The following is a 25,327-nucleotide window of genomic DNA, read 5'->3' as shown; positions in this document are numbered from 1 at the left end:
ATTGCACCCACCTGCAAAGACGTTACTAATTCTTCTTAAAACTGCAGGCAGGTTGCCGCCTGCAAAGTGAAACACGAAGTGGCACTGAAGCAGTCTCACTGTGTTACACTTGAATGCGCTGCCCCCAGGGCAGCACACGTTTGCAACTGCCCTGTGGGCTGCTCATTCTTCATATTAGGGTGCACTATCCCTATTTGTACACAACACACCTATTTAAAGGTGTACCATGGCGCAAACAGCAAAAGTGCACCCTATCTGTAATAGGGTCTCTGGAGGCACCCAAAATTGCGCAGGGATCAAGAATTGAAAGGAATACACAAGAAAATCTGTATCAGAAACAGTAGCAATATATATGTGGAGATACTGAAAATACCATTCTTGGGGTATGTGGAGGCGTAGTCGGAAATTTGAAGATGGGCAAGTCACAGAAGGCTCTAGCCACATGCCTGGCACGGGCTCAGCCAAAGGTCTGCACTTCTCCAGTACCTCCCGGGGAGATTCAGATGGGCTGATCGGGTAAATGCCCCAGAGTGCTGTGAAAGGACTTGGCCAGAGCTGTTATGCTAGTGCTTTTTCAAATAGTCTGCTATGTGATGGCACGGTCTGAGTAAATACAAGCTTTGCATCCATTTCTGAGCACTTTTACTGACCTCCACATCTTCTTCATGATCAGCAACTACCTCCTCTCATTCAAGCAGGAAATCAAAAATGTAAAATGCTTCCTCAGCCCAACTGAGCCCCTATGTGTGTGCAGATGAGCTCTGCACTTCTCTTGTGTGGAGGTGAAAACCTGTAACTCTGTGGGATTTTGGAGAACTGTGTTTTGCTAAAATATGTGATTGCTTGGAACCTCTCTTGAAGTTTGTTTCTTTGTTCAATCAGGAAAAAAATGATATCAACCTAAAAACAAAGGGCATTGCCTTAATTTAACGATGTGCCTTTCTGTTGAAAGATATCAAGCTTGATTTTACATGCAATACATGGATTTATCTAACACAGTGAACTCATTTGGCTCCTTAAAACAAGCACTGTCCTTTGGCGTTATAAGGAAGAGACACAAAAATACCCATCCCGTGGTCGAAGCGTACAAAGTGTAACCAGGAAACCTGGATTTAATCCTAGCTTCACTGTTTGACTACATTGTGTGTCCCTGGGCAGTTACTTTACTTTAACTGTTATCTAGGCCTGGGCTAAAATTTCGTTCCGTTCGCGGAAATTGCGATAATTTGACATTTTCGCGTTCCGCGGAAAGCGCGAAAATGTCAATTTCCGCATTCCGCAGCTTTGCGATAATTTGGTTCTTGCTCGCGCTGTAAAATAATACATTCTCACGCGATCGCCTTACCTGAATCCCTGCGTTCGCCGACAAGTTTTCCTGATCCAGTCGCGTTCTCCATGAGATGTTGTATTGTTTTTAGCCATTTGCGCTGTCTCGCGACAGTTCGTGCCCGCAGTGACGTCATGCGTCGCGCGATCACGTCTTTCTTCTCGCGATCATGCACCGCGAGACAACTGAAAACAAGATGGCCGCGCCCGCGAGCAACCGCATGGGTAAGTTGGCGAGCCGCAACCATGCAGAAAATCTCGCGAACATGCGGGAAAAAAACTTCCGCATCTTCGCGATATTTCCGCGTGTTTGCGATAATTTTTAACATTTTCGCGATAATTTGCGAAAGTGGATTTCGCAAATTCCGCCCACCCCTACTGTTATCCCTGGATAATGCAACAATTCAGTGCGGAATGTGCACTGTACAAAAACCTCTGTTGCATATTGTTTAATTTATTGTAATGTTGCTACAGCCATAATAACAATATAGACCATTTAAAGGGGGCCCATGACAGCGGACTTGTCCTTGGGGCCACTTATGGCATTATCGTCTTGGGGGAGGAGCGGTTCATGAATGTTTCTAATTTCGTGTTTAGAAACTATCACTATTAATACATTCAACCAATGCAGTGGTATAACCCAAAGTACCAACTTTAAACACTTCCAAATGTTAAAGAACTACAATGTTTGAATTTTGAAAAATCTTTACCATATGTTTAAATGCCGTTTGTGGCACTATTTGCTCGTTAAACATGTTGATGCCTCGGCTCCTACTGTGGCTCTTGGTAAGGAGACCCTATGCTTGGCTCTCCTTATTAATTTGCTGCTTTTCCCACCCCTATGGGGAACTGGGCATGCATTGCTGTGCACACTGGGATTTCTATCCGTTAGGGCAAGGTTCTCCAAAGTCAGTCCTGGAGGGCCGGGTCCACGCCAGATTTTTAGCATATCCCCATTTGGATAAATGCATTTATCTTAAAAACCTGGCATGGATCTGGCCCTCCAGGAATGAGGTTGGAAAACCCTACGCTAAGGCACTAGGATGGTGCTGGTGCACAACCAATAGAACGCTGGAGCACTGAAATTAATTGTTCGATCAGTGATATAAAATGGCGCAGAGCGAAGTGCAGATGGAACTAATAATGACCTGCTGAGCTGCATGGGAGGAGAACTCAGAACGGGCTGTGAATTAATGACTATTAATGATGGACATTGCAGTAAAACCATAGAGCATCAGGAAAGAAATGCTGACGCCCCTCAGAATGAAACACCCAAATCCCTCAGAGTGAAATGCTGGGGGTTTGGATGCAGATCTGATGAAATGCTAATGGATGAATGAAATACTGAGGTGTACTGGGAGTGGCGGGGGTCACTAGGAACGAAAGGCTGAGTCTTCGGAAAGAAATGTTTGGGGGGTTAGGGGGAGGAGCCAGCGGCATCACTATGGAGGTGCGGGGGGTGCAGACCGCACCGGGTGACACCCTCACATGGGGTGACACCCAGCAGGGCGCAGGGGGAGGGCGAAGGCAGTGCGGAGCGAGGTTGCCTGCCTCTGATCACCGAGTTGTGGGCCCATCTTTTGAGCTGTCGGGAGGCCTGCGAAGACGACTTTCAGGCGCAGCAGCTCTGTGTACAAGCTGAGGCCTCTCGCCTGCTAGCCCGGCAGTTCTTCTCTTACTGAAGACAGTGGCTGCAAGACGGGGTTCTCACTCTCTTTCCTCTCCTTTCTTTTATTTGCTCCCCTGTGAAATGGATCCAAAAAAGAAAATCACTTTTGCTGGAAAATCAATGTCGTATTTTTCTGACATTTAATTCCAAAGTGCAGCATCGGGAATAAAAGTTTAAAAATATGCAAAATAAATAACTAAATAAAGTAAGACAGAGTGGTAGCAAACTGGCCAGATTGATTTTATTCAAACCCAAACACATTAGCGCCACTTTTACAGAGTTTGCCAGTGAAGCGCTATTTTTTTTTGTCTTGGCCTTGTTTTCCCAGGGCTTGGAACTAGTGCACCAATCCTGAAGGTAATGCAATGTGAGGATTGAAAAACAAAATTTGTACTGCTGCTCTGCATCTAGGGATGTTGTCTTTTTTGACCATACTGCTTACGTTTTGTAAGGATATAAGCAATGGTCATTGAAATGGGTCCATTCAGGGCCCTGTTGTCATGTCCTTAACTTTTCAGGCAAAAGCACTCACCGATTTCTTAACAGTGAGTGTAAAAGCGTTAAGGTAACCATGTTGTTCCTGCTTACATTTCACATGGTTTGCAAAATTTTGCATTCCCTATGATCGTTTGCTTTTTCCAGGATGCTGTCACTTTTTACTTGTAGGCCACATATTGCTCTTGCCCAGTGCGTAATTTAAATTGAGCCGCATCCAGGTGTTTATAGCTGGCAACAATTGGGTTGTAGTTGAGGGCAGTCTGAGTTTTTCTCAGTGGGGCAGTATGGTGTTCAGTGGGGGAGAGGATGTGGCACTATGGCCAGAGCTGCTGAATTTGGAACTGGGCAACCAGGTTCAGCCTTAATAACCAGTCCACCAGACCACTCTCCTGAGAGAGCACTATCTCATGCTAGACCTTAGAAGGCTTCGCAAGACATTAGAATCCCTGGTGTCGTAGCACCAGCAGGTGCACCCTAGCATGACAAGTGTAGGTTAACCTTCAAGGCTTGTCCACCACTATTCATACTGAATTTCACCTCCAGTCTTGCGGGCAGGCCTATGAAGCAGCACACCCTAGAACAACAGTGACCCTGTCAAAGAGATCACAGGACCCTTGAGAAGGGCCAGCTCTAGGGCGGTGCAACCGGTGTGACTTTAGGTGGAGGCATCATTTTTGCAAGTCTATTTTGGTTTTAAAAGTGTTTGCTGCCTCCTTCCTGGCCTCCAGCAATTTTCGGTAACAATAAAAATTTCATGATGACTCTGGTGATTGAAGTTCGTCCTAGAGAGAGATCGGAATTTTGTCTAATGGAAGATTTGACTCATGGAAAGGTATCTCAGAGGGTTAATGTACCTGCTGCAAAGAACATGTACCATGCAGATCACAAAGTGCACATAATGTAAATAGGCCAGTGGGCTACTGCTTTTATCAGAGAGATCCTTTTGTTACTTGCAGTTTATAAGTTAAAATCCTAACATAGAACAGTGAGCTAATAACTGTCATCTACTCCGCAGCAACACAAGTCACATTTTTTATTAACTTTTGATACGTGTGAGCTACAAACAAATTATTAGTTGAAATGGTCAGATCATGCTGCAGATCTTGCATTATGAGGCTGTTAGAAGGTGGTTCTGACACTATGGGCTGCCCGGATTTTTCGCTCTTTGAGCACCTAATTTTTGAGCTTTTACTGTGGGGGAGCCTCATAAGTTGGGACTCACCCACAGTGAACTCAGGATGTAAGAGACTGCATGGGGATTTTACTGGTGTTACCCTGGCTTGACCAGGCCACTGCGCAGCAGCTGGAGTAAGGGACACCGGGCTGGTTACATGCAGACACGTGTGTACATGGAATAGGCTTTATAGTCTGGAAAGAAACATGCCAGGGAAAGTCAGTGTGTTTTACTGTGTTTTCACTTCATTACTCCCCTAAGGGAATGTGGGGTCCATGGCTAGATTAACTTCCGTTAGGCCTACAGATTCCAGACACACACTTGAGTCCAATGTAGCGAATGGGAAAATAAGTATTCTGCAGAGTCCAAAGTCATATTTGTACTGCTTTTGGGTCATCCAGAACTGTCATATTTCTCTGGGCCAGCCATGACCAGACCCAGGCTGAGGGCTGACCTCAGCTGGATGGATTGATAACCTTTCTTCCACAAGCGAGGGCCTCCTCTCCGCGAAGAGAAGATGGGTGGGGCTACAGGCCAATCCATCAACCGCTGTCGCTGGGTGCCAGGCACCAGGCTGCACCAAGGAGGGAAGGCAGCTTGGGGGGAAGGTGCTTCTGAGACATGTGGCAGAAACCCTGGACGACGCCATTTTGAACAAGCTCAGAGGCTGGACAAGAAGGAGGGAGCAGGGGCAGGGACGTGATGTGTCGCGGTTTGATAGGACCAACAGAGACTTCCTGCCATCCCCCTACTCAACTTTTAAAAAGTGCTTGCACAGGAAGAGAAGGTCTCTCTGGGGTGTGGTCTGCTGAGGGTGAAGGTGCTGGAGCCTGGCGCGATGGGCAGTTGGAAGGAGAGACCCCCTGACTGCCCCCAAGACCCTAGCAGCACCAGAAGAAGAGCCCAGGACTGGTGCACAGAAGCAGGGGCCTCTGCGCAGGGAGAGAGGCCCAGAAGGAGAGCCTGGCGAAAGGCTGGCACAGGGAGCCAGTGAAGGCAGCACACTGCTCAATCTACCCTCTCAGAGACCCGGAGGGCAGAGGAGAGTGTTCCCAGTGGCTGGGGCTGGTAAAGAGGAGCATGAAGCGCCCCATAATGCCTCGCCAGGCATTTGGAAATCTGCCGTTTTGGTGCTTTGTGGCCCTCAGAGGAGGGGGTTACCCTCATGTGTGAAAAGGGGTGCAGGGGGCCTGCAGGAGCACAGCAGTCTCCCCCAGCATAAAGAAGAACAGTCCACCCATAAGTTTCACGGGGCATCTGAAAGAATAACCCCTCAAGGGCTCAGCCAGCCTTTAACACCTTCTAGGCTGGAACTTATGTTCTACAGCTGAGGGTGTACTATGAAGTGCATCATGGAGTGAAGGGCTGAGTTGGGGATGTCTGGAGAAGGGCATATCCCCTGGAGGTGAAGTGGTGTAATTGCACCGAAATGCATTTACTATTGGTTATTTCTTTTTAGGTGGACTGAAAGTCACATGTGTAAAGTGAAGTACCTGTGTAAGGTGATGTTAAGCTAAATGGAGTTATGTTGCTGGACCTTTCTGCTAGGGGGTCTGGCTGTATTTACGTAATCCCATGCTTTTACCTGTGATTCCTTTTAAAGTGAAGAGGTGCACTGCAGGAGAAGTTTAGTTGCCAGGAGTACTTCTTTTGAAGGGACTGTAAGTCACATGTGTAAGGTGATGTTAAGCTAAATGGAGTTATGTTGCTGGACCTTCCTGCTAGGGGGTCTGGCTGTATTTACGTAATCCCATGCTTTTACCTGTGATTCCTTTTAAAGTGAAGAGGCGCACTGCAGGAGAAGTGTAGTTGCCAGGAGTACTTCTTTTGAAGGGACTGTAAGTCACATGTGTAAGGGGAGGTCATAAGCCAAGTGGGGCTATGTTGCCAGACAGTCCTGCTAGGGTGTCTGGCTGTATATGCGCATTCCTGTGATTTCATCTGTGAAGCCCTTAAGGGCTGTAATTGCAATGCATTCAAATGATCAACCAAGGTGATGAGTACTGTCATTCTAAAGTGTGCGTAAACATGGATTCTTGCTGCTGCGCTTAGGTGAAGACCCCAGACTGCTAGCCCTTAAGATATAGAGGTGCATACTTTATGGTCAGTAGGAGATGCTCAGTCAGGGTCATGTGTCACCAAGGCAGGTTTACCCCTTTTTAATGCTGGTTGAGGTAATGGGGTGGGTCGCCACTGGGATGGTGCCAGTGCGCAGGGCCCTCGCTCCAGGTTATTTTCAACTAACTGCATTGGGGGCAAGTTGATGTGCATACATGGGAGTGGTGGTACTAGACCCCACCCCCCCTGCGGGAGGGGTGGAGATGTTATGCAATGTCACAAAGTAATTCCAACAGCTTATGTATATTTGTAAATTGGTGCATAATATTGAGTGGTGTGTGTGTTTAATAAATGTACTCTTACTTTTATAAAGCAAAGTACAGACTGGACAATCAATTATTGAGTGTTATTTTTGTGAACCTGCAAATGGCGATTACTAGCCCACACCACCTCCCTTGAGAAAGCCTCAGACTGCTCTGCAACGCTACCCTCTGAGTCAGGCGCTACAATTGGGTGTTTGGTTCCCAGTGAAGGACAAATGTAGTAATGTTATTTGTGCAGGCCTCACAGATGCTGCCTCGTTTTCCAACAGAGGCAAATATGGCAGAGCCATTATTATTTAGAAAACATTTGCAAACTAGGATTTTTAGCCATTCATGTTTGAACTGCTGTTGTGGAAAAGGGAGAAGTGCTGATGACAGAAACTCCATGGCTTGGAGACAAATGGCTTGTGCTTTTTATCGTATTTGGGGACATTCTGTGATTAGAAGTGTATCCCACTTTGTGAATACATTTTACTGTCAATAACTCATTATAACCTTAAATAATCATGTGTATCCATTGGTTGATAAAACTGGGCAGTGAAACCAAACAAATACAAAAAGTTGGGATGTTTGCGCATTCTGGCCACACCTCTGGCTCCGCCCACTGATCCAATCCTTGGCTTATTCCCGCCCTCTGATTCTCCGCCCACAGTTCCCCTACTTTTTTCCCCCACTTCGACCACTGATATATCGTGTTGCTGGATAGTGGAAACACCACACCAGTACAAAGTACCATACCTATGATATTGTAAATTCCAATAAACTGTTGACTAGCAGGTAGCCCACTGTACAACCTGATTAATGAGTCATTATCACACTGTTGTTAACAGGCACATTTTGTAAATATAGGACCTACATTTACAAACGTTACTAAGGATTCTGTATGGTCCCGTTATTTGCCAACTGTGTCCACTGGCGGACTCAGAGCGGAGGAGGTCCATGCGGTAAGTCGTGAGGGGGTTTCACCATGAGTTACCCGCACCGGGTGACACCAACCCTAGTGACGCCACTGGGAGGAGCTATGAAGAAAATGCCGAGAGCAAATGGGGATGAAATTCTGAAAGGAAATAGAAATCAAATGTTGGCAGGTCTCGGGAATGAAATGCCGAGGGTGCCTGTGGAGGAAATGCTGAGGTACACTGGGAATAAAATGCTGAGTGATAGTGGGAATGAAATGCTGTGTGGCCCTGGGAATGAATGCTGAGTAATATTGGTAATGAAATACTGTGCCGTCCCTGGAATGAAATGTTCAGCGATACTGTGCGCCCCCTAGGAATGAAATGCTGAGGGATACTGGGAATTATATGTGCGGCCCTGGGAATGAAATGCTGAGGGCTGCTGGGGATGAAATGCTGATGGCTGCTGGGGATGAAATGATGATGGCTGCTGGGGATGAAATGCTGTGCTGCCCTGGGAATTAAATGGCGAGTGATACTGGGAATCAAATGTTGTGTGGCCCTGGGAATCAAATGTCAAGGGGTAGTGGGAATGATATGTGCAACCCTAGAAATTCAATGCGGAGTGAAAATGGGAGTAAAACGCTGAGAGATATTTCACATTTTGTTTTCCAGAGTTTTATAAAGCGCGAACTTGACCCGAAGATTTCAGGTATCAGAGCGCTTTACATGAGCACCAGTTGCATTACACAAGGACACATTTTTTTTTGTTAGGCACAGGGAGATTAAGTGATTTGCCCAGAATCATAGGATGTTGAGCGTCGTTGCCAAGACTCGAACCCGAACCCGGTTCCCCAGATTTGAGGTCGACCGCCCTCGCCGTTAGGCCACCTCATCTCCCCAAATGCTCCTCCATTAAATATTTAGAAGGATTAGGGAAGAAACACTGAGGGGCACAGGGAATAGCACAGCGTGAAGTTCAGGAAATGAAATGCTGAGGTGGACTGAGAGTTTAATGCCGAGCAGCATGGACGGTAGTGAGACCAGGAAAGACTTGATAATGGATGCAATTAATCCATGCTCTGGGGCCTCCAAGTACACAAGGGAGGTATGGAGGCGCTATATTCAGTGCACTTTGGATGGAGTGTCAGGAGCACCAGTCATTATTTTATTTGTGACCCTTGTGTTGAAAGTCAGAGCTTCGCTAGGAAGCGTAAGCTGGTTAGAGCGAAGACAGCTAGCACAGATGACCACAAACAGATTCAGGTATGAGAAAAGAACAGCAAAGTTAGCGAAATGCGCAAAAAACGCGTGAAAGTCATTTTTGAAATGCTTTAGTTTTGATGATGCTGAGAGTCGTAACTGATGAAATTGCACCTAGAACGAGTTATCTAAGGTTATTTAGACGTCCAGATAAAGCAGATGATGTCAATGCATTAGTATCGTGTACTATCTTGTTAGTGTGTATTGTGAATGAAGCTTCCATGATGTACCCAAAGTATCATTTTCAAGGACTTCAGCTGGAAGTCCTGCTGAAGACCTGCGCGTTCTATGAGCCAATGTTCAAGCAATGTTTCATTTGCGCTATGCATCTCTGGAGTGCAGCTGCTGAGGACGCAATGGAAGATTTATCTTATCTTATGAAATGGGTTAGTGTTTAAACAATTGTGTATTCTTTAATTATTACGCTGTTGTTCTAGATTTGCCAAATGCAAGCCTAACCATAATTATACCATGCTGAATTTGCAGAATATGTTAATAGCTTGTTTGATTTTGCGATAAAACCTCTGGGTTTTGGTGTTTTGTGGGCTTACTTTCCTTCTTGTCATTGACAGCGATACTCTGCCATTTTCCTTGTAGATGTCCTGTCATGTTGGTTGTTCTCTTTATGAGTCTGAGTTAGAATATTCTTAGAAAGAATGCCTGACTTGGGGTTTAATTAAATAGCATTTATTCTGCACTTCTGCTGGGCCTTTATGTCATTTCGTGTATTTTTTTCTCCCGTGTACCACCTATAATTTTTTCCTGTTAAAAAATCCTTTATTCATCTAAGATTTTTATTTTACTCAACTCTGCTAAATTATGTTTACCCTGAGGACGAGTGCAGTCTCTAACCACCAGATCAATAGGAGGTTCCAGAGCGGTATTATTTTGGGGTGATCAAATATTGGGGCTCAGATGATTATTGGGGTTCAGCTCCCACACGCTAAACTAAGAAAACAGGCACAAGCAAAGCTTTGTAGCTGAATACGAGAGATTGTGATGCACACTTCAAAGGAACGAAGTTAATCAATACTATGATACCATTATGGAAGGCTTCAACTTAACAAATTCTTGCATTAATCGATAAAAAAAATTATTTTACTTTTAGCCAATCAACACTTTTGATTGTGTACATTGAGATATGAGGAAAAATCTGATGGCTGATTTGCTTCGAGTGGCATGTTTCTCTACATAAAATGAATAGGTATTCATGTGGAACGCAACACATTGGTGCCCGCAGTGCTTAAGATAAACTCTATTTGGGCGTCTGAAGTAGAAAAAATAAAGAAGAAAGCTCTTTGAGCACGCACATGAAATTCACAGACTCTAAATTTGGAATCATGCGTATTCCTGAACCAGAGAGTCCATTTTCACCCTAGGGGTCTTGAGAGAAACGCATTTTGTACAGTTAAAAATCACCACGGGTGTTCTACTATCTAGACCTCTGAATTTAGACCTCTGCGAGGGACTGAACCCCGATTGTCAGCATCAGGCCCCGCTGATGAACCAGGGAACTTGAACTGAAAGAACCACACTGACTCCACCTGGCTACAGGTAACAGAGTCGGTGACAGCAACTCCGAGTCTCGTGGGATTCGAAGCCTGTGTTCCTGAAAATATGGGTATTGCCAACATCACTGGACAGGGTGTGCGTAATTGCAATCAGTTTTTGGACTTGCCTGTAGTATACGTCGCACAGAAAAGGAATATAGGTGGTCGCTATATTTCCATCGCAATATCTTGAGTCTGTACACTAGGCGGAATACGAATACGCTTACACAAGTATCACTCTTGCTGAAGTTAGAGATGCGCTAAGGATCCACGTCGGAGTATGAAGCAGGAGCGGAGAAAAAAATGCCACTTCTGACACATCTGAGAGGTCATGTGATCCTAAAGTGACAGAGGATGCAACAGTGACGTCAATGCAGCATCGGCACAACATTTAATGAAACCCCATTCCTCTATAACTAGGCATTTGTTGTCTCAATAATGTGGAGTGAGGCAAAAACGAGTTACCCTCAGCCATCATCTAATTCTAATGGGAGGGTGCCCCGGAGCACATCAAAGAGGTCAGAGGGCATACCTACTGGAGGAAAGGAATCCATACTCACAAGGCCAAGAGGAGGTTTGGGGCCTGTAAGAGCCCTGACCATTAGACTTGGCAAAAACACGGACTCCGGAGGGCCCCTGGTAACAATATGGCCACGAGCTTGGCTGCTCAGGTAAGCGTCATTGCGTCGAGGCTCTGAGGAGCTAAGTTGTTCGACTTCCCTGGACAGATTAAAGTGTGACCCTGAGAAGGCAGGCACGGATGGTGTGCTTCCTAGTGCCGCTTGTAGGGTGGAGAGAGCCCCTGAGGAGATTGGAAACAAGGCGGTTCTTTCTAGAGTCACAGTATGAAGTTGGTGGCCCTGAAGTAAAGAGAAGAGTAGGTTTTTGCCTAGATCTGTCCACACAGTGCATCCAAGGCACGGAGTTCCCTGCAGTTGAGTTGTGTGATCTGTGGCACAGGGCCCATCTCGGGTGATGTTTGAGGATGCTGACCCTTAGCCTAAGGCCAAATTGTCTCAGAGCAAAGTAAGCTACAGGAGACAGGCCTGACCTATATAATTAAGGCCAGTGGGGTAAACTGTAACCTGTTCATGTGAGAGAGGACCTTAAAACGAATGCTTTTCCTGCCAATATTTGCTAGAAGAGGTCTGTGGAACAGAAGTCTTATCAATTTCCTAGTGGAACCGAAACATTTTCCTGTGTCAGTGGACCACTGCAACAATGTGTCTCGATCCAGAGTGCAGACAACAGTCATGAAAATCCAGAAAGCTTATATTATTCCCATTACTTGTAGACTGGCTGTGCATCTTTGTCAATTCAGTTCCTAAGATTGAGTCCCTCTCCATAGGGAGTTGTTGATCACATGCTATCAGGTCCTTTCACACAAACTGTAAAAATATATTAAAAGATAAACATATAAAAATCCACAAATAAATTAGCTTTTATGAACAGTACCATCTGAAAGTCTGAATTTCTAACTATCTATCCCTACTTGCACATATGGAACTTTATGGAATACAATTGATATCTCTTTATTATTTTTCTTCTACATGTATACCATTTCTGTGTGTTATATATCTATATATGTATTACTTTATTCCTAATGTAAAAAAAATAAATAACAAAAGCCTTCAACTCTCCAATGCACTACTCTCTGTCTCATCATTTACCTCGCTCAATACATCTTGTACGTCAACTCGGTTACTCATCCCAAAACCATTGTACTACTATGATCACCCATATAACCCTTTCTAGACTGTTCCTTCTTCTATTCCTCCTTGACGCGCCCCAAACCTCATTTTACTACTATGATCTCCAAAATTCTCCAGTATAGAATCTTTCATAGATTCACATGCTTGTATCTTCTCCTTCGTCATGGTGGGCGTTTCGCAGTAGTTAGAAAAGAAGTACCACAGAAGTACATAGAAACCACCAAAAGGAAAGAAAAACTTTAACATTTGTCAGCATCTTTATGTAGGTCCAAACTTTGACCAACCAGAGACCAGCCCTACACCTCAACTCCCCAGCAGAGCCACCAGACCTCAGATTTCTAACCGCACGTCGTGTGTAAGGGAGTCTCCCGGAGATCTGCTCAGTTTGTCAGTGAGTGAACTTTTGACCCTGCTAGAATTCACCTGTATTGTCTTTCTACCTTCTTTGCTTCAAAGATGTCTGAGGTTTCTAAGAAAAGGCTTTTCAGGACCTGTAGATCCTGTGGGGAGGCAACACTTTTTTCTGAAGATCCACACAAGGATTGTCTTTATTGCCTTTACCCTAAACATACAGCCAATAACTGTAAACACTGCAGAACCTTTTCAGCCAAAACTCTAAAGGATAGAGAGGCCAGATTATTGTTATGGCTCCAGAAGAAGAAATCAAAATCAGACTGAATCTGATGTTGAAGAGAGCCCTGGGCCATCCTCAGCTGAGAGGAAGCTTAAAAATGATGGCTCTGCCTCATTAAAAGCTGATTCAAAGAGATTAAAGGCAGAGAAATCCTCCACTGCTGATAAAACAGCCCTTAAGCTTAAGAAATCAGGCCTGAAAAAATCCCTCTACTGCCTCTCTGCCTGTCACACCTCTCAAACAGGCTTCGTAGACAATAAAGCACTTTTGACTGTCCGTCGTCAAGGACTTCCACTAAATCCCCGACTTCTATGGCGAGGACTACATCGTCGCCGGCTGTGGTGACGGCATGGTCGACGAACACGGTGAAGACAATTTCCTCGTCGACAGAATCATCGATGGCTTCGGCAGCGACGACGAGGACGAACACTGTGTTCGACAATTGCGTCTCCAACTTCATCGACAGGAACACCATAGACCAGGGCGTCGACGGGCGCTCCGTTGACGACAGTGTTTAAATCACCCTCTCGATTTAAAAAAAACAGTTGGACAGAATGCAGAGCAATGTCATACATTCACCCCAGTACAGAGATCCGGGCCTAAATCCATCGTTTTTTTGCTCACCATGCCGTTCCAGTTTGAACCCAGCCATATGCAAATCAGTCTTGACCCTGTGCCTCATGGGAACAGTCCAGCCCGAACTGCCAAGCCAGGTCCTCCCTGGACAGGAAACATGCATCCTAGGACCGGTTTCGGGGTTTCACCCCTCTTCAGCCAGGATAGCTTGATTCCAGTGGCATGGAGAGCAAGGGACCCACGTCTGGGCATACCCTTCCCACTCGGGGTGACAATTTCAAAAAAACAGTTGATGGACAGAATGCAGAACACTGTCATACATTCACCCCAGTACAGAGATCTGGGCCTAAATCACCCTCTCGGCCAGTATCGACGACGATCACTATCAGGCATCTTCCATCGTCGACGGCGTCGTCGACAGATCAAAAACAGGACATTAAAGGTCTCCATTTGGTTCCAAAATCTCCAGGCTTGTCACCTTTACCCAAGATATCACTGTTGCTTCCCTCTCACCTTCTTGATATGGAGGAGTCCAGGGATGAAAGTCTTTTTGGCCCCGCTTACAGCCCTTCACAGCTCAGAGTTAAATGCCAGGACACTGATGAGGAGAGGAGGCGCAAGGACAGGACACTTCAGAAAATATGGAAGGGGTTTACTCATTCACAGGTCGCTCTCAGGCCCAAAGATATGACTCTTTCCAAGAGCACTATCCTTATGAGGTTTATTAAAAGCGTTAAGAGGTTCAGAGAGGTTCCATGCTGGAGCCAATCTCCCTGGTCACAGACCTTAGGCATATGTTAAATGACTCTCATAAAAGATTTACGGACTCTCACGCTCCGGTTCCATTGACGCCCAGCGGTCCGAACATTCAGGTTGCTCCGCCTCCACCAGTAGTTACTCCGCCGCCTGTTGCGCAGGTTGAGAGACAGGCTCCTCGATGCATTAAAATCCAAGATGATTACATGGAGAGTGAGGCAGACAGTCAACCAGAGGAGGGTGAGCTCATTAAGGATCCGGACCTACTTGGTCAAGAATGGGATGATTATGTGGCTCTATCTTCGCCGTTGCCTTTCCCCCCTCCAGCGGCTGCCTTCCCTGGGAGATATTGGGGGCTTCCATGAAGTACTCGAGAGAGCCTCTAGAAGAATCGATTTGCCTTTGCCTGTGGTACAAACCGAATGTTTTCTTTATGATTTTAAGGGTGCAACAAAGAAATCGGTTCAATCCATTCCGATTGTGGATTACATTTGGAGGGAAGGTTTGATAATTATGAAAAACCCAGCCTCTGTTCCTGCTGTGTTTCTGAGGATAGAGAAAAAATACAAGGCACTTGATTCTGCTCTGGCGTGTTTAATTGGTCATCCTCGTCCAGATTCAGTAATAATGCAAGCTGCGTGCTAGGAATCCGCAATCTCCTTGCTCGGTGCCTCCAGACAGGGAGGGCAAACGCCTTGACAGCATCGGAAAACACTTCACTACTATGGCTGCTACTGCTATCAAGGCCTCCAACGCCTTAGCAATTTTGGGGAGGTACGACCATCAGTTATGGTCAGATCTGGCTCCTCTTCTCGAACACCTTCCCGAGGATTGAAAAGAAAGAAGCCAAGGACCTCCTGCAGGAGGGTGCTAGAGCGTCTTCGGAGGTGATTGATTCTGCAATGGATTTGACTTCGATTGCTTTCAGGCAAATAGCAGGTGCCGCAGTTCTTCGTAGACAGGGCTGGCTTATGGCAATGTCTGTCCTTCCTTCCTGAAGTTCAATCGAAAGTTCTGGATATGACCTTCGATGGGGAAAATCTGTTTGGAAAGCACGTAGACGAAGAGCTACAGGGCATCAAAAAGGATACTGAGACCGCACGTTCCTTAGGCACGCGGCAGCAAAGGCGTTTTCAGTCCTTTCGTGGAGAGAGAGGAAGAGGTCAGTTCCAGCAAAGACCGTCCTACCAGTCATACAGATATCAACCATATACTCAGCAGAGTTACAGACCACAATATGGAGGACAGCAACAGCAGCAATTTCGTGCTTCCAATCTGTCATAAATTCAGGAATCAGCTCGATGCAAGCCTGCAAGACGAGGAAAATCGCAGGATTCCTCAAGACGTCAGTGACGTTTGTCTTCCGCCAGCCACCTCATCTCATTTCAGCTCTCTCCATTTCTAAATCAATGGCAAGCCATCACGAAGGACAAATGGGTGCTGGACATCATCCCACAGAGCCACACCCTAGAATTTGTCCACAAGCTTCCTCGAACTCCACCCCCATGAAAAATGCATTATCATCATCATCTGCTCTTGTTAAAGCAAGAAATGTTGACTCTACTAAAAAAGGGGCAATAGAAAAGGTGCCTTTCAGACAACGAGGGAAGGACTTTTATTCCAATTTCTTCCTAATAAAGAAAAAATGCGGGAAATGGAGGCAGGTCATGGACCTCGGACAGCTGAGCAAATACATCAAGAAGTTGTCGTTCCGAATGTTGTCCCTTCAAGAGATTCTCTTATTAATAAACAAGGGAGATTTTATAGCGTCCCTCGATCTCTTGGACGCATACTTTCACATCCCCATTAATTCAAAGCATCGCCAATTCCTAAGGTTCGAGGTGGCTGGGGATCACTTCCAGTTCAAGGTTTTGCCATTCGGCCTTCGCTCATCTCCCAGAGTTTTCACGAAATGTATGGCTCCGGTAGCGGCTTTTCTGCGAAGGAAGGGACACCAGGTTTACCCCTTCATGGAAGACTGGCTAGTGAAAGGAGCTACATTTCACTCTACCAGAAAATCTACGCGGGCTTGTCAGCGGCTCTTTAAGTCTCTGGGGTTACAACTCAACGTAGAGAAGTCGCAATTGATTCCAAGCCAGAAGCGTATTTTTCTAGGGGCGTTACTGCACACCAAGTTGATGAAGACATTTCCCACTTCAGAACGGAAGCTCAAGATAAGGCGCCTAGCAACCCTTCTACGCGCACGACAGTCCACTTCTATGAGAGCATTCAAATCCTTACCGGGGATGCTGTCATCATGCATCCGGTTGATTCTGAATTGTCGGCTGCACATGAGGCCTCTCCAGGAGCAGTTAGACATGCAGTGGGTTCAGGCGCACGGCTCATTCGAGGACATCATCTCTCTCTCTCTCAAGACAATGAAGCAGGCTCTGTCATGGTGGGAAAAAGAAAGCAATATCTCTCCAGGCCTCTCGTTTCAACCAGCACAGCCTTGTTACTTTATGACAACGGGCGCTTCGATGGACGGTTGGGGGGCACATCTCCAGGAATTGCAAATCCATAGAAAATGATCTGTTTCATGAAACGTTTTTACACATCAATCTTTTGGAACTCAGGGCAGTTTTTCTGGGACTGCAAGCTTTTCTTCCAAGAATCCAGGGATCCTCTGTTCTGGTAAGACCAGACAATACCACAACAATGTTCTATCTTGCCAAACAAGGGGGCACCAGGTCTCTCACACTATCAGAACAGGCCCAGGAGATTTGGATGTGGATAATTCAGCATAACATAGCGTTGCAAATAGAGCATGTTCCGGGCTTGGACAACGATTGGGCAGATTTTCTAAGCTGAAACAATTCCCAATGTCACGAATGGGAGTTAGACGGGGACCAGCTGTGATGAGTCCTCAAAAAGTGGGGCACTCAAAAGCTGGATCTTTTCGCGACATAAAGCAACAGGAAGTGCGAAAGGTTCGCCAGCAGGTTCCCTCAGAAAAACTCTTTAGGGAATGCTCTGCAGATGCAGTGGACGGGGACGTTCGCCTATGAGTTCCTGCCGTTTCCCCTCATCCCAAGAGTATTGAGCAAGATAAAGAAAGAACCATGTCATCTCATTCTCATATGTCTGGCATGGACCGAGGCAGTTTTGGTTCACAGAGCTTCTCTTGTGCTCGATTTCTCCGAAACATTCTCTTTCCTCCACTGCCAAACCTGCTCTCAATTAACAACAGTCAGATTGTTCATCCTCAAATAAAATCTCTAACTTTGTCAGCTTGGAACCTCACGACTATGAATTCACAGATTTAGACATCGCCCCAGATTGCAGGTCCATCCTTCAATGGGCCAGAGCTTCTTCCACTAATAGGTCATATGCTGCAAAATGGAAGAGATTCTGCCATTGGTGCGCGAAAAAAGACTTACATCCTTTGCTCTCAATCCCGGAACAGGTTTTGCCTTACCTACTTCACTTAGCCAAGTCAAAATTGGCTCGCTCATCAACCAAAGTACACTTGGCGGCAATTTCCAGGTTTCGCAGGAAACCAGGAGAACTTGTGGTCAACAAGAATTGTTAAAGAATTTATGAAAGGCCTCTTCAGGATTTTTCCACCCTTAAAGCGCCCTGCAGTCCCGAGGGAAAAAAACACAGTACTAGCCCAATTGTTGAAATCGCCTTTCGAGCCCATACACAAGGCTGATTTAAAAAGTTTAATGGAAAACTGCTCTCCTATTAACCCTAGAAGAATCAGAGATATTCAGGCTTTCACGGTAGCTGCACCTTTCCTTCAATTCAGACAAGACAAGGTATTATTGAGAACAAATCCTCAATTCATTCCTAAAGTTCCAACTTCTTTTCACTTGAATGAACCAGCTGTGCTCACTACGTACTTAGGAAATCCTTCAACTGTTGCTGAAAGAGCATTGCACTCTTTGGACGTAAAGCGATGCATCAAGTCCTACATTCATAGAACAAAGACTATCAGAAAACCGGATCAGCGATTTGTTTCCTTAACTTCGCCAAGGAAGGGCCAAGCCCTTTCAAGGAGCAATATTGCACGTTGGATCTCCTCTGCAATTGTTTTCTGCCATAACAAAGCTGGAAAACCTCTATCTGCAAAAGTGTCTGCACACTCCACAAGGAAGATGACAGCTTCTACAGCCCTCTTTGCCGGGGCATCGCTTCCAGACATTTGTAGAGCGGGAACATGGTCCAACGTGCATACATTTACCAAGCACTACTGCCTAGATTTGGCATGGAAAGTGGATGGTTCAGTGGGACAAGCTGTCCTGAGACATCTGTTTGCTTAAGGTACAGTCTTTCATATCTATCACTTCTATTTACCTCGTGTATTCACAGATTTATTTGCTATTTAGCAATTTACTTAGATTTCATGATTCATATGTATTGGTATGTTTAAATATGTTTATTTTTATTGCATATCGCCTAGTCACAAATTTAAGGAATGACACTGCTAACTACTCTGATACAAGCATGTGAATGTATGAAAGATTCAATACTGGAGTTACTTACCTGTACACTGTGGTTCTCATCAATCTTGCATAGATTCACATGCGGCCCTCCCTCCTCCCTTCTAGGCTTGCCACTTCTGATCTCATGTTACTTCTTAAACTTAGCACACTAGTGTGCGAAATCTAAGGTCTGGTGGCTCTGCTGGGGAGTTGAGGTCTAGGGCTGGTCTCCGATTGGTCAAAGTTTGGACCTACATAAAGATGCTGAAGAATGTTAAAGCTTCTCTCCTTTTGGTGGTTTCTATGTACTTCTTTTCTAACTACCACAAGACTTCCACCATGACAACGGGGTAGATACAAGCATGTGAATCTATGAGATATCCATACTGGAGAACCACAGTGTACAGGTAAGTTACTTGTTTTTAACACTTCCTAGACTCTTCCCAAAACATCATTTTACTTCTATGTTCTCCCTAAAAACGCTTTCTTCCCTCCTCTATCCCTCCTTTGACTAATCCATAGGGACATAGTTGGGTTCAGTAGGGTCCTGAAGAAAGCCCAGGACCCCGTTTGGGGCCACGATAGGGCTGAAACATGTCGACTTAGTGGACAATTAGCACCATAACAGGGCTATAATTGTCCTATATCTCATGTTTTTAATTCACAAATGAATGAAGATTGTAGGAATAACTGGCAGATGGTAGGGATTTTTACTTGAAACCCCCCACTTGTCCTTTTTTTCCATCTTAGTTCCCTACTAATATTGGTACTACAGCCCACAATACGGGCGCGTTTGCCATTAGAAGATTCTTTGGCGAATATAGGCTGGCCGATGATGAAGCCTGACACCTGGGAGGTCTGTGAGGCCATCATGTATATTTTTTTAGCACACTTGGTGCTGGTCCATAAATATTGGAATTTGGTAGTAGCCAGAACAATCCCTCGGTGAAGGTACACCTACATAGTAAGGTGGAATGAAGCCACAGGAAGTGGGCTTGATGATTGAAGGGCCTGTTCGTTTTTTGGTGGAAATAGAAATAAGTAACTCCACGTTAGTTTACGAGGTTGTAAAATATTCACAATGGAAAGCAATTAAAACTCAAGGAAGCTACAAATGCGTCCCCAAGGATGTTTTTAAGTGATATTGAGATCAAAGGGAAGGCAGTAAATGGGCCCAGTGAAGCTGTGGGAGGTTTTTTTGACTAGGGGAAAAAATCTGTGTTAAACGAATTTTTGAAGCTCAGGTCCTGTAGTGGGTTTTGTGAGTCTGCATATTGTTATATTGGCTAAGTGAGTAAACCACTTGCAGCCATGCTGTGCGGGGATTTGCAGGTCACAACTTGGAATTGAAGCAACACCATCTAAAGCTTCCATCCTTTCAACAGCAGCAAATCGAGTACCCTTTGATACAGCAACAATCGGGCCTGTTATTTACAGTGGTTAAAAACGGAGGAGGCACTGCAGAAATGAGCCTGGATCGTGGACGCGACCAGCCTTCCTTTCGAGACAAACCGTCAACCGACTTCAAAAAAGCTCCTTACGTTTTGACTGTTCAATCAGCGATTATCGACATCCCCGAGGGGCGCATGCCTTCGGAGCTCAAAGTAACCATGTGAGCTTCATTTTTGGAAAGCTCCCTATTTTTTTTGCATTCTAGTATTGGGTGATTTCGGTCCCGCATTGTCCTGAGGAGGCCAAATTTGGAGGTCGAAACCCGTCGACTTTTCACCATTCAGGACCAACACTGTGCATCTTAAAGAAAGAAAAGAACCCATCGGGGATTAGACCATACATCTAATGGTGGACTCAATTAATTTGGGAATTGTAACAGTTGGTCTATAAAGAATTAGTGTTGGATCCTACAGACTGTTTCTTTATTTGCCCAAAGGAGGGTACATCATCTGTCATATGCGGACACTGTTCTCACTTATTTTTTTGCGAACATTTAAGTTACATAAAATATGTACTGTGATTTAGTATTAGCTATGTGTGGTTAAAGTATTAACTAACCAAGTCAATGTTTCCTTTTCACTTGCACAGCAATACTTTTGTTAACTTTAATCAAGAGATTCTACATGATTGTTTAAAATGAACAGACTACATTAGGCCAGCACCTCCACCAGAGGCCATATACTAATTAGTTGGCTCTTCTAGATACTTGTTGGTTATCTATCCCGCTGGAGCCATTTTCTCCTTCGACACATGTTTATGTTGTAGCCCAGGTTCCAGAGGGTTACATGGGCTCTTCCCGTCCCTTTGTCTTACACTGCTATTTATAGTGGTTAGAAACGCAGATGTGTGCCATGAAGCGCTTTATAAAAAACCCATTATTTTAACTCAACATCTCTGGGAAGTTGGGACAGAGAAATGAGCCTTCTACTGAGTTGCTTGTTTCTACCTACAGTTTTCAAGATCATGGTCACATCTTGAATAAAAAAATCTGCTGGTTGGGTCAGGTCGTGGCACATTGATGTTAATGACTTTCATCCACTTGACCTACCGTTTAAATACATGCCATAGTTGAATCAGAGAAAGAGAATCAATGTTTGGGCCACTGTTTAGCAAAATCTAAAAAATTACTTTTAGGGGTCAATGCACCGGGTTCCCTTAATTCGGGCAATACAAGCTCTAATTTTCAGGTTGACAACATTGGTTTGTTACAATGCAGACGTATTATGAGGCTGATGACTCAATCCTTTAACAAGCTGTTGGCATCCTCATTAGAGAAGCAATGCTCCGACTGATCCTGGTTTCCTGGGTGGAATTCTGAAGTCGTGCAGCGCCATTATATCCCCTACCCTGGTGATGCATATGGTAAGGATATTTCAGCCAGATGTGTCTATGGAAAAGACTCTCAAGTGGACGTGGATGTTGATGGAATAGATGCTGCAAACAGTGTTCTATAGACACTACTCCTGTTCTTGTTGCTGTGCGAGGATATAAAGATGCCCCGAGAGCAGGAGCTCAGATGCCTCACCAGCTTCACAGAAACACCTTCTGATGTCAAAACAAAAATACAGCCATCTCAAGAGATAAAATCACTGAGACAGCACTTGCCCTGGTGATTCCAAGAAGGTGGAGACTAACATCAGAAGAGAGATGGTGGAGCACTTCTCTGGTTTAGGTGTCTAGGGGATTCATCCAGGAGTCACTGTTTCAGAACTGCACCAAGGCAGGGGAGATCCAGGGAAAATGGCAAAGGTCTCTAGATTTGGAAATAAATGGGAAGCCGAGGCTCTGCATACCGTGGGGAATGTCTTGGTAAAAGCGCCCTGTTTGAGTCATGTGCAATGTCACTGGGTAAAAGGCCCAGATCATTGTTGGCAGAAAGAGATGAAGAAGAGTCATATGAGCACCAGAGTCAGGGGGGGTCACACACACAGCTGCATGGGGAGGGATGGCCTGCAGACTTGTTCTGGGCCGCAGTGAATAATATGAGGAAGTCCTTTCATCAACTATCTGTGAAGGTCAAGGAGGTTGTGTTTAGGCACATGTGAAAACCAGGCTCCTTTTGTGACAGCTTTATAAAGCATTTTCAGACAATCTGAGGGCGGTGAACGTGCTCACGAGTGCTAAGTAACAAGGACACCTGGGATGCTCTCCATATGTTAAAGCAGACAATTCTCAGCACAGTAATCTTTGTTTTTTTTCACTTGTTCCTTCTTTGACATCTTTTTTGCATCAATACACTGAGCACAAGTGTGTGGGAGACTAGTTCTCCTTCCCTTTGCTCATATCGACCCATATATGGTCCTAGCATTATTGAGATGAAGCGCAGGATCTGATGTATGGGGGTCTAGGTAACAACTTCTACCAACCACAGTCAACACTAGACCTGATCAGTATTACAGGCTCTGTCACCAGTTATGGTGGGAACAGGGCCCGATCACTTGAATAAGGAGAAGAACATAATGCACCAGCGCAGTCATTAAAGTACTCATCATATACTCTCCATCAGGGTTTCTGCCGCAGACTGTACCGTTCAGCTCTTGCCTAGGAATGATCTCAGGTGGAATGAAGATTGCACACACTTCCTTCACCAGTTCTGTGTAGGAAAGGCTGCTCCATTTCAGCAGAGTGGGCATGTCCAGTTTAGGGATGTCTTCAGGCATGTAGAGACCACCATCTGGAGCAAATCCAGAAAAAAGGACCCCCTCAAAGTCCACCCCGCTGACTCCTCCCTGGGTGCTGGCATACTTCATGGCGCCAAAGGAGCTGTAAAGAAAATAAGATATTCAATGTTTGAGTATGTCAGTGTTAAAGATGTCAGGTATTTAATAAGAAAATTACACAAAATCAACAGTACTGGGTTCATGGCATTGCTTTAAAACCGTATAGGATCAACATGTGCAAATCAAATGAGACCGTGTTATAAAATATACATTACTCCTGAACTTGTTCTGGTTATTTGAAGGTGTTGACTCAATGCACGCATCTCAAAGGTGGAAGAAGATGGTGGCTGTAGGAATGGTAAATCAATGTATATAGATCTATATGAGCTGTGCCCATCAACCCAACTGAGCTGCTGATTAAACAGGATCATATATTTTGTGCTTTAATATAAGTGCTTTATGATGAAGACATGATTGCACATGTATGCCTTAATATGCCCTGATATGTTATAATACCTAATTTCAGTATCGGTATTTTATAAATTGGAGGTGCATGTTTCTTCAAAGTCTTATGTATTTCTGAAGCCTAATGTTAGAATTGGGAGTCTCTAGTTGGCAGTGGTATGCACCCTGTCCAAGTACGGACCCTTCCTTCTAGTCAGGGAGTTACACACCGAAGACAGTCCTTGCTCACCCCCCCCGGTAGCTTGCCGTTAGCAGTCAGGCCTATCTCAGACAACGTGTAAAGCATTTGTACATAAGAAACACAGTAACACACTGAAAGCACTACATATGGACACCACACCAGTTTAGAAACATAACCAATCTTTATCTAAACAAGCCCAAAACGACAAAATTCCAACATTCATAAGCAAAGATATGACTTTTTAAAGGTTTATGCAATTCGGTCTATAGAATTCTATGGATGAGTTGATTTTAGCACAAAGTACTTTTGATTTGTCAAAATCCAAGATGGAAAACAGCTGCAAAGAAGGGATGCATTGAACAACACAAGCAATGCGTCGATTCTTGAGTTCTAGGAGAATGGAGGCGTGACTTCTGCTGCACGTGGGAGAAGTGTTGTGTCGATTCCTTACTGCGAGGAGAAGCGATAGGTCGAATTCCAAAAGTGGTTCCTTACTGCAGGCGAGATGCTGGAAACTTGCCGCATAGGTGCGATGCGTAGAAAATCCAGGCATGCTAGGTCAAAGTGGGGGCGTGACAGGCACTGTGTCGATTTCCACAGCAGCGGGCAGGTAATGCGTCTTTTCCTTCAGCCGCACAGCAGGGCTTGTGTGGAAGTCAGAGCGATGGTCTGGGCCATCGGAGACAAGGTGCTCTGGACTCTGGCTGCAGCAGTTCTTCCAGCCGCAAACAGTCGCTGAGTCGATTATTTTCAACCACACGGCAAGTTTGTGGCAAGAAAAACAGCACTGAAGGGCAATGGGTGGATTTTCAGCTCTTGAAGCAGCAAAACCACCCCAAAGGGCCCGGAATTGGAGTTGGCAGCACTTGGCAGGTCAGAACTCCCAGCAGAGGAGTTCAGGGGGGCTGCAGATGAAGTATTTGAGGGCCCTGAGTCTTCCGAACAGGAGGCAAGCACACACAAACCCTTGGAGAACTTGGAAAGCCGGATTCCAGAAAGCAAAGTTCAGTTCTTTCACTGCCCACAAACAGAAGAAGCAGCTGCAGGCCAACCCAGTAACGCAACACAGCAAAGGGGTAGTACACTACTCCTAATGCTTCTCCTGCTCTTTTTGGCAGAGTCCTCAGTCCAGAAGTGTTCTAAAAATGTGAGGTTACAGTTCCAATACTTATACCCCTTTTTGGCCTTCAAAGTAGGCATACTTCAAAGGAAAGTCTTTGTTGTCCACAAGATCCTGCCTTGGCTCCAGACACACTACAGGGGGTGGAGACAGCATTGTGAGAGGATTTCCACAGCCCTATTCAGGTGTCAGTGACAACTCCTCCCACCACTCTAGCTCAGGAAGGCACATCAGTCTGGGGATCGGCCATCAGGATATACAGGGAACACCTCAGCTCCCTTTGTGTGACTGTCTAGAGCATGGGTCCTCAAGCATTTTTCCGGAGTCCAAAAGGTTTGGTCGTTGGTGGGACCGAGAGCCACACAGATACCAGCAGGGAGTAGTCGGTGATGGGGGGGTTAAGGTGGGTGTGAGGGAAAGTAAAGCATGTACATCTACTGGCTGAATTGAATTGCACAATGTGGAAAACTGAAGACCCAAACACCTTTTAAAAAATATACTTCTCAATGCACTTACAGAATCTGCTTTACTAAAGTGAAACGTTATGCCTGTTAATGAAATACACTTTTTGAATTTTGGAGAGACTT

The 25,327-nt window shown here is 45.2% G+C and overlaps 1 protein-coding gene across 1 annotated transcript in view; it reads right to left on the bottom strand.

Moving 5' to 3' along the window:
- Nucleotides 1-25,327, bottom strand: part of THNSL2 (threonine synthase like 2) — a 135,038-nt gene that overhangs the window by 78,599 nt on the left and 31,112 nt on the right. The window contains exon 2 of the mRNA XM_085642646.1: nucleotides 22,842-23,077. Within this exon, the coding sequence (XP_085498772.1) occupies nucleotides 22,842-23,064 (223 nt within the window). The 5' untranslated portion in view covers nucleotides 23,065-23,077. The remainder of the gene's footprint in view (nucleotides 1-22,841; nucleotides 23,078-25,327) is intronic.

The sequence above is a fragment of the Triturus cristatus genome, chromosome 2_2 (genome assembly GCF_964204655.1).
Source record: "Triturus cristatus chromosome 2_2, aTriCri1.1, whole genome shotgun sequence".
Taxonomy (NCBI): Eukaryota; Metazoa; Chordata; class Amphibia; order Caudata; family Salamandridae; genus Triturus; species Triturus cristatus.
Note: the sequence above shows the minus strand (reverse complement) of the source record. Positions and strands in the feature narration are given on the sequence as shown.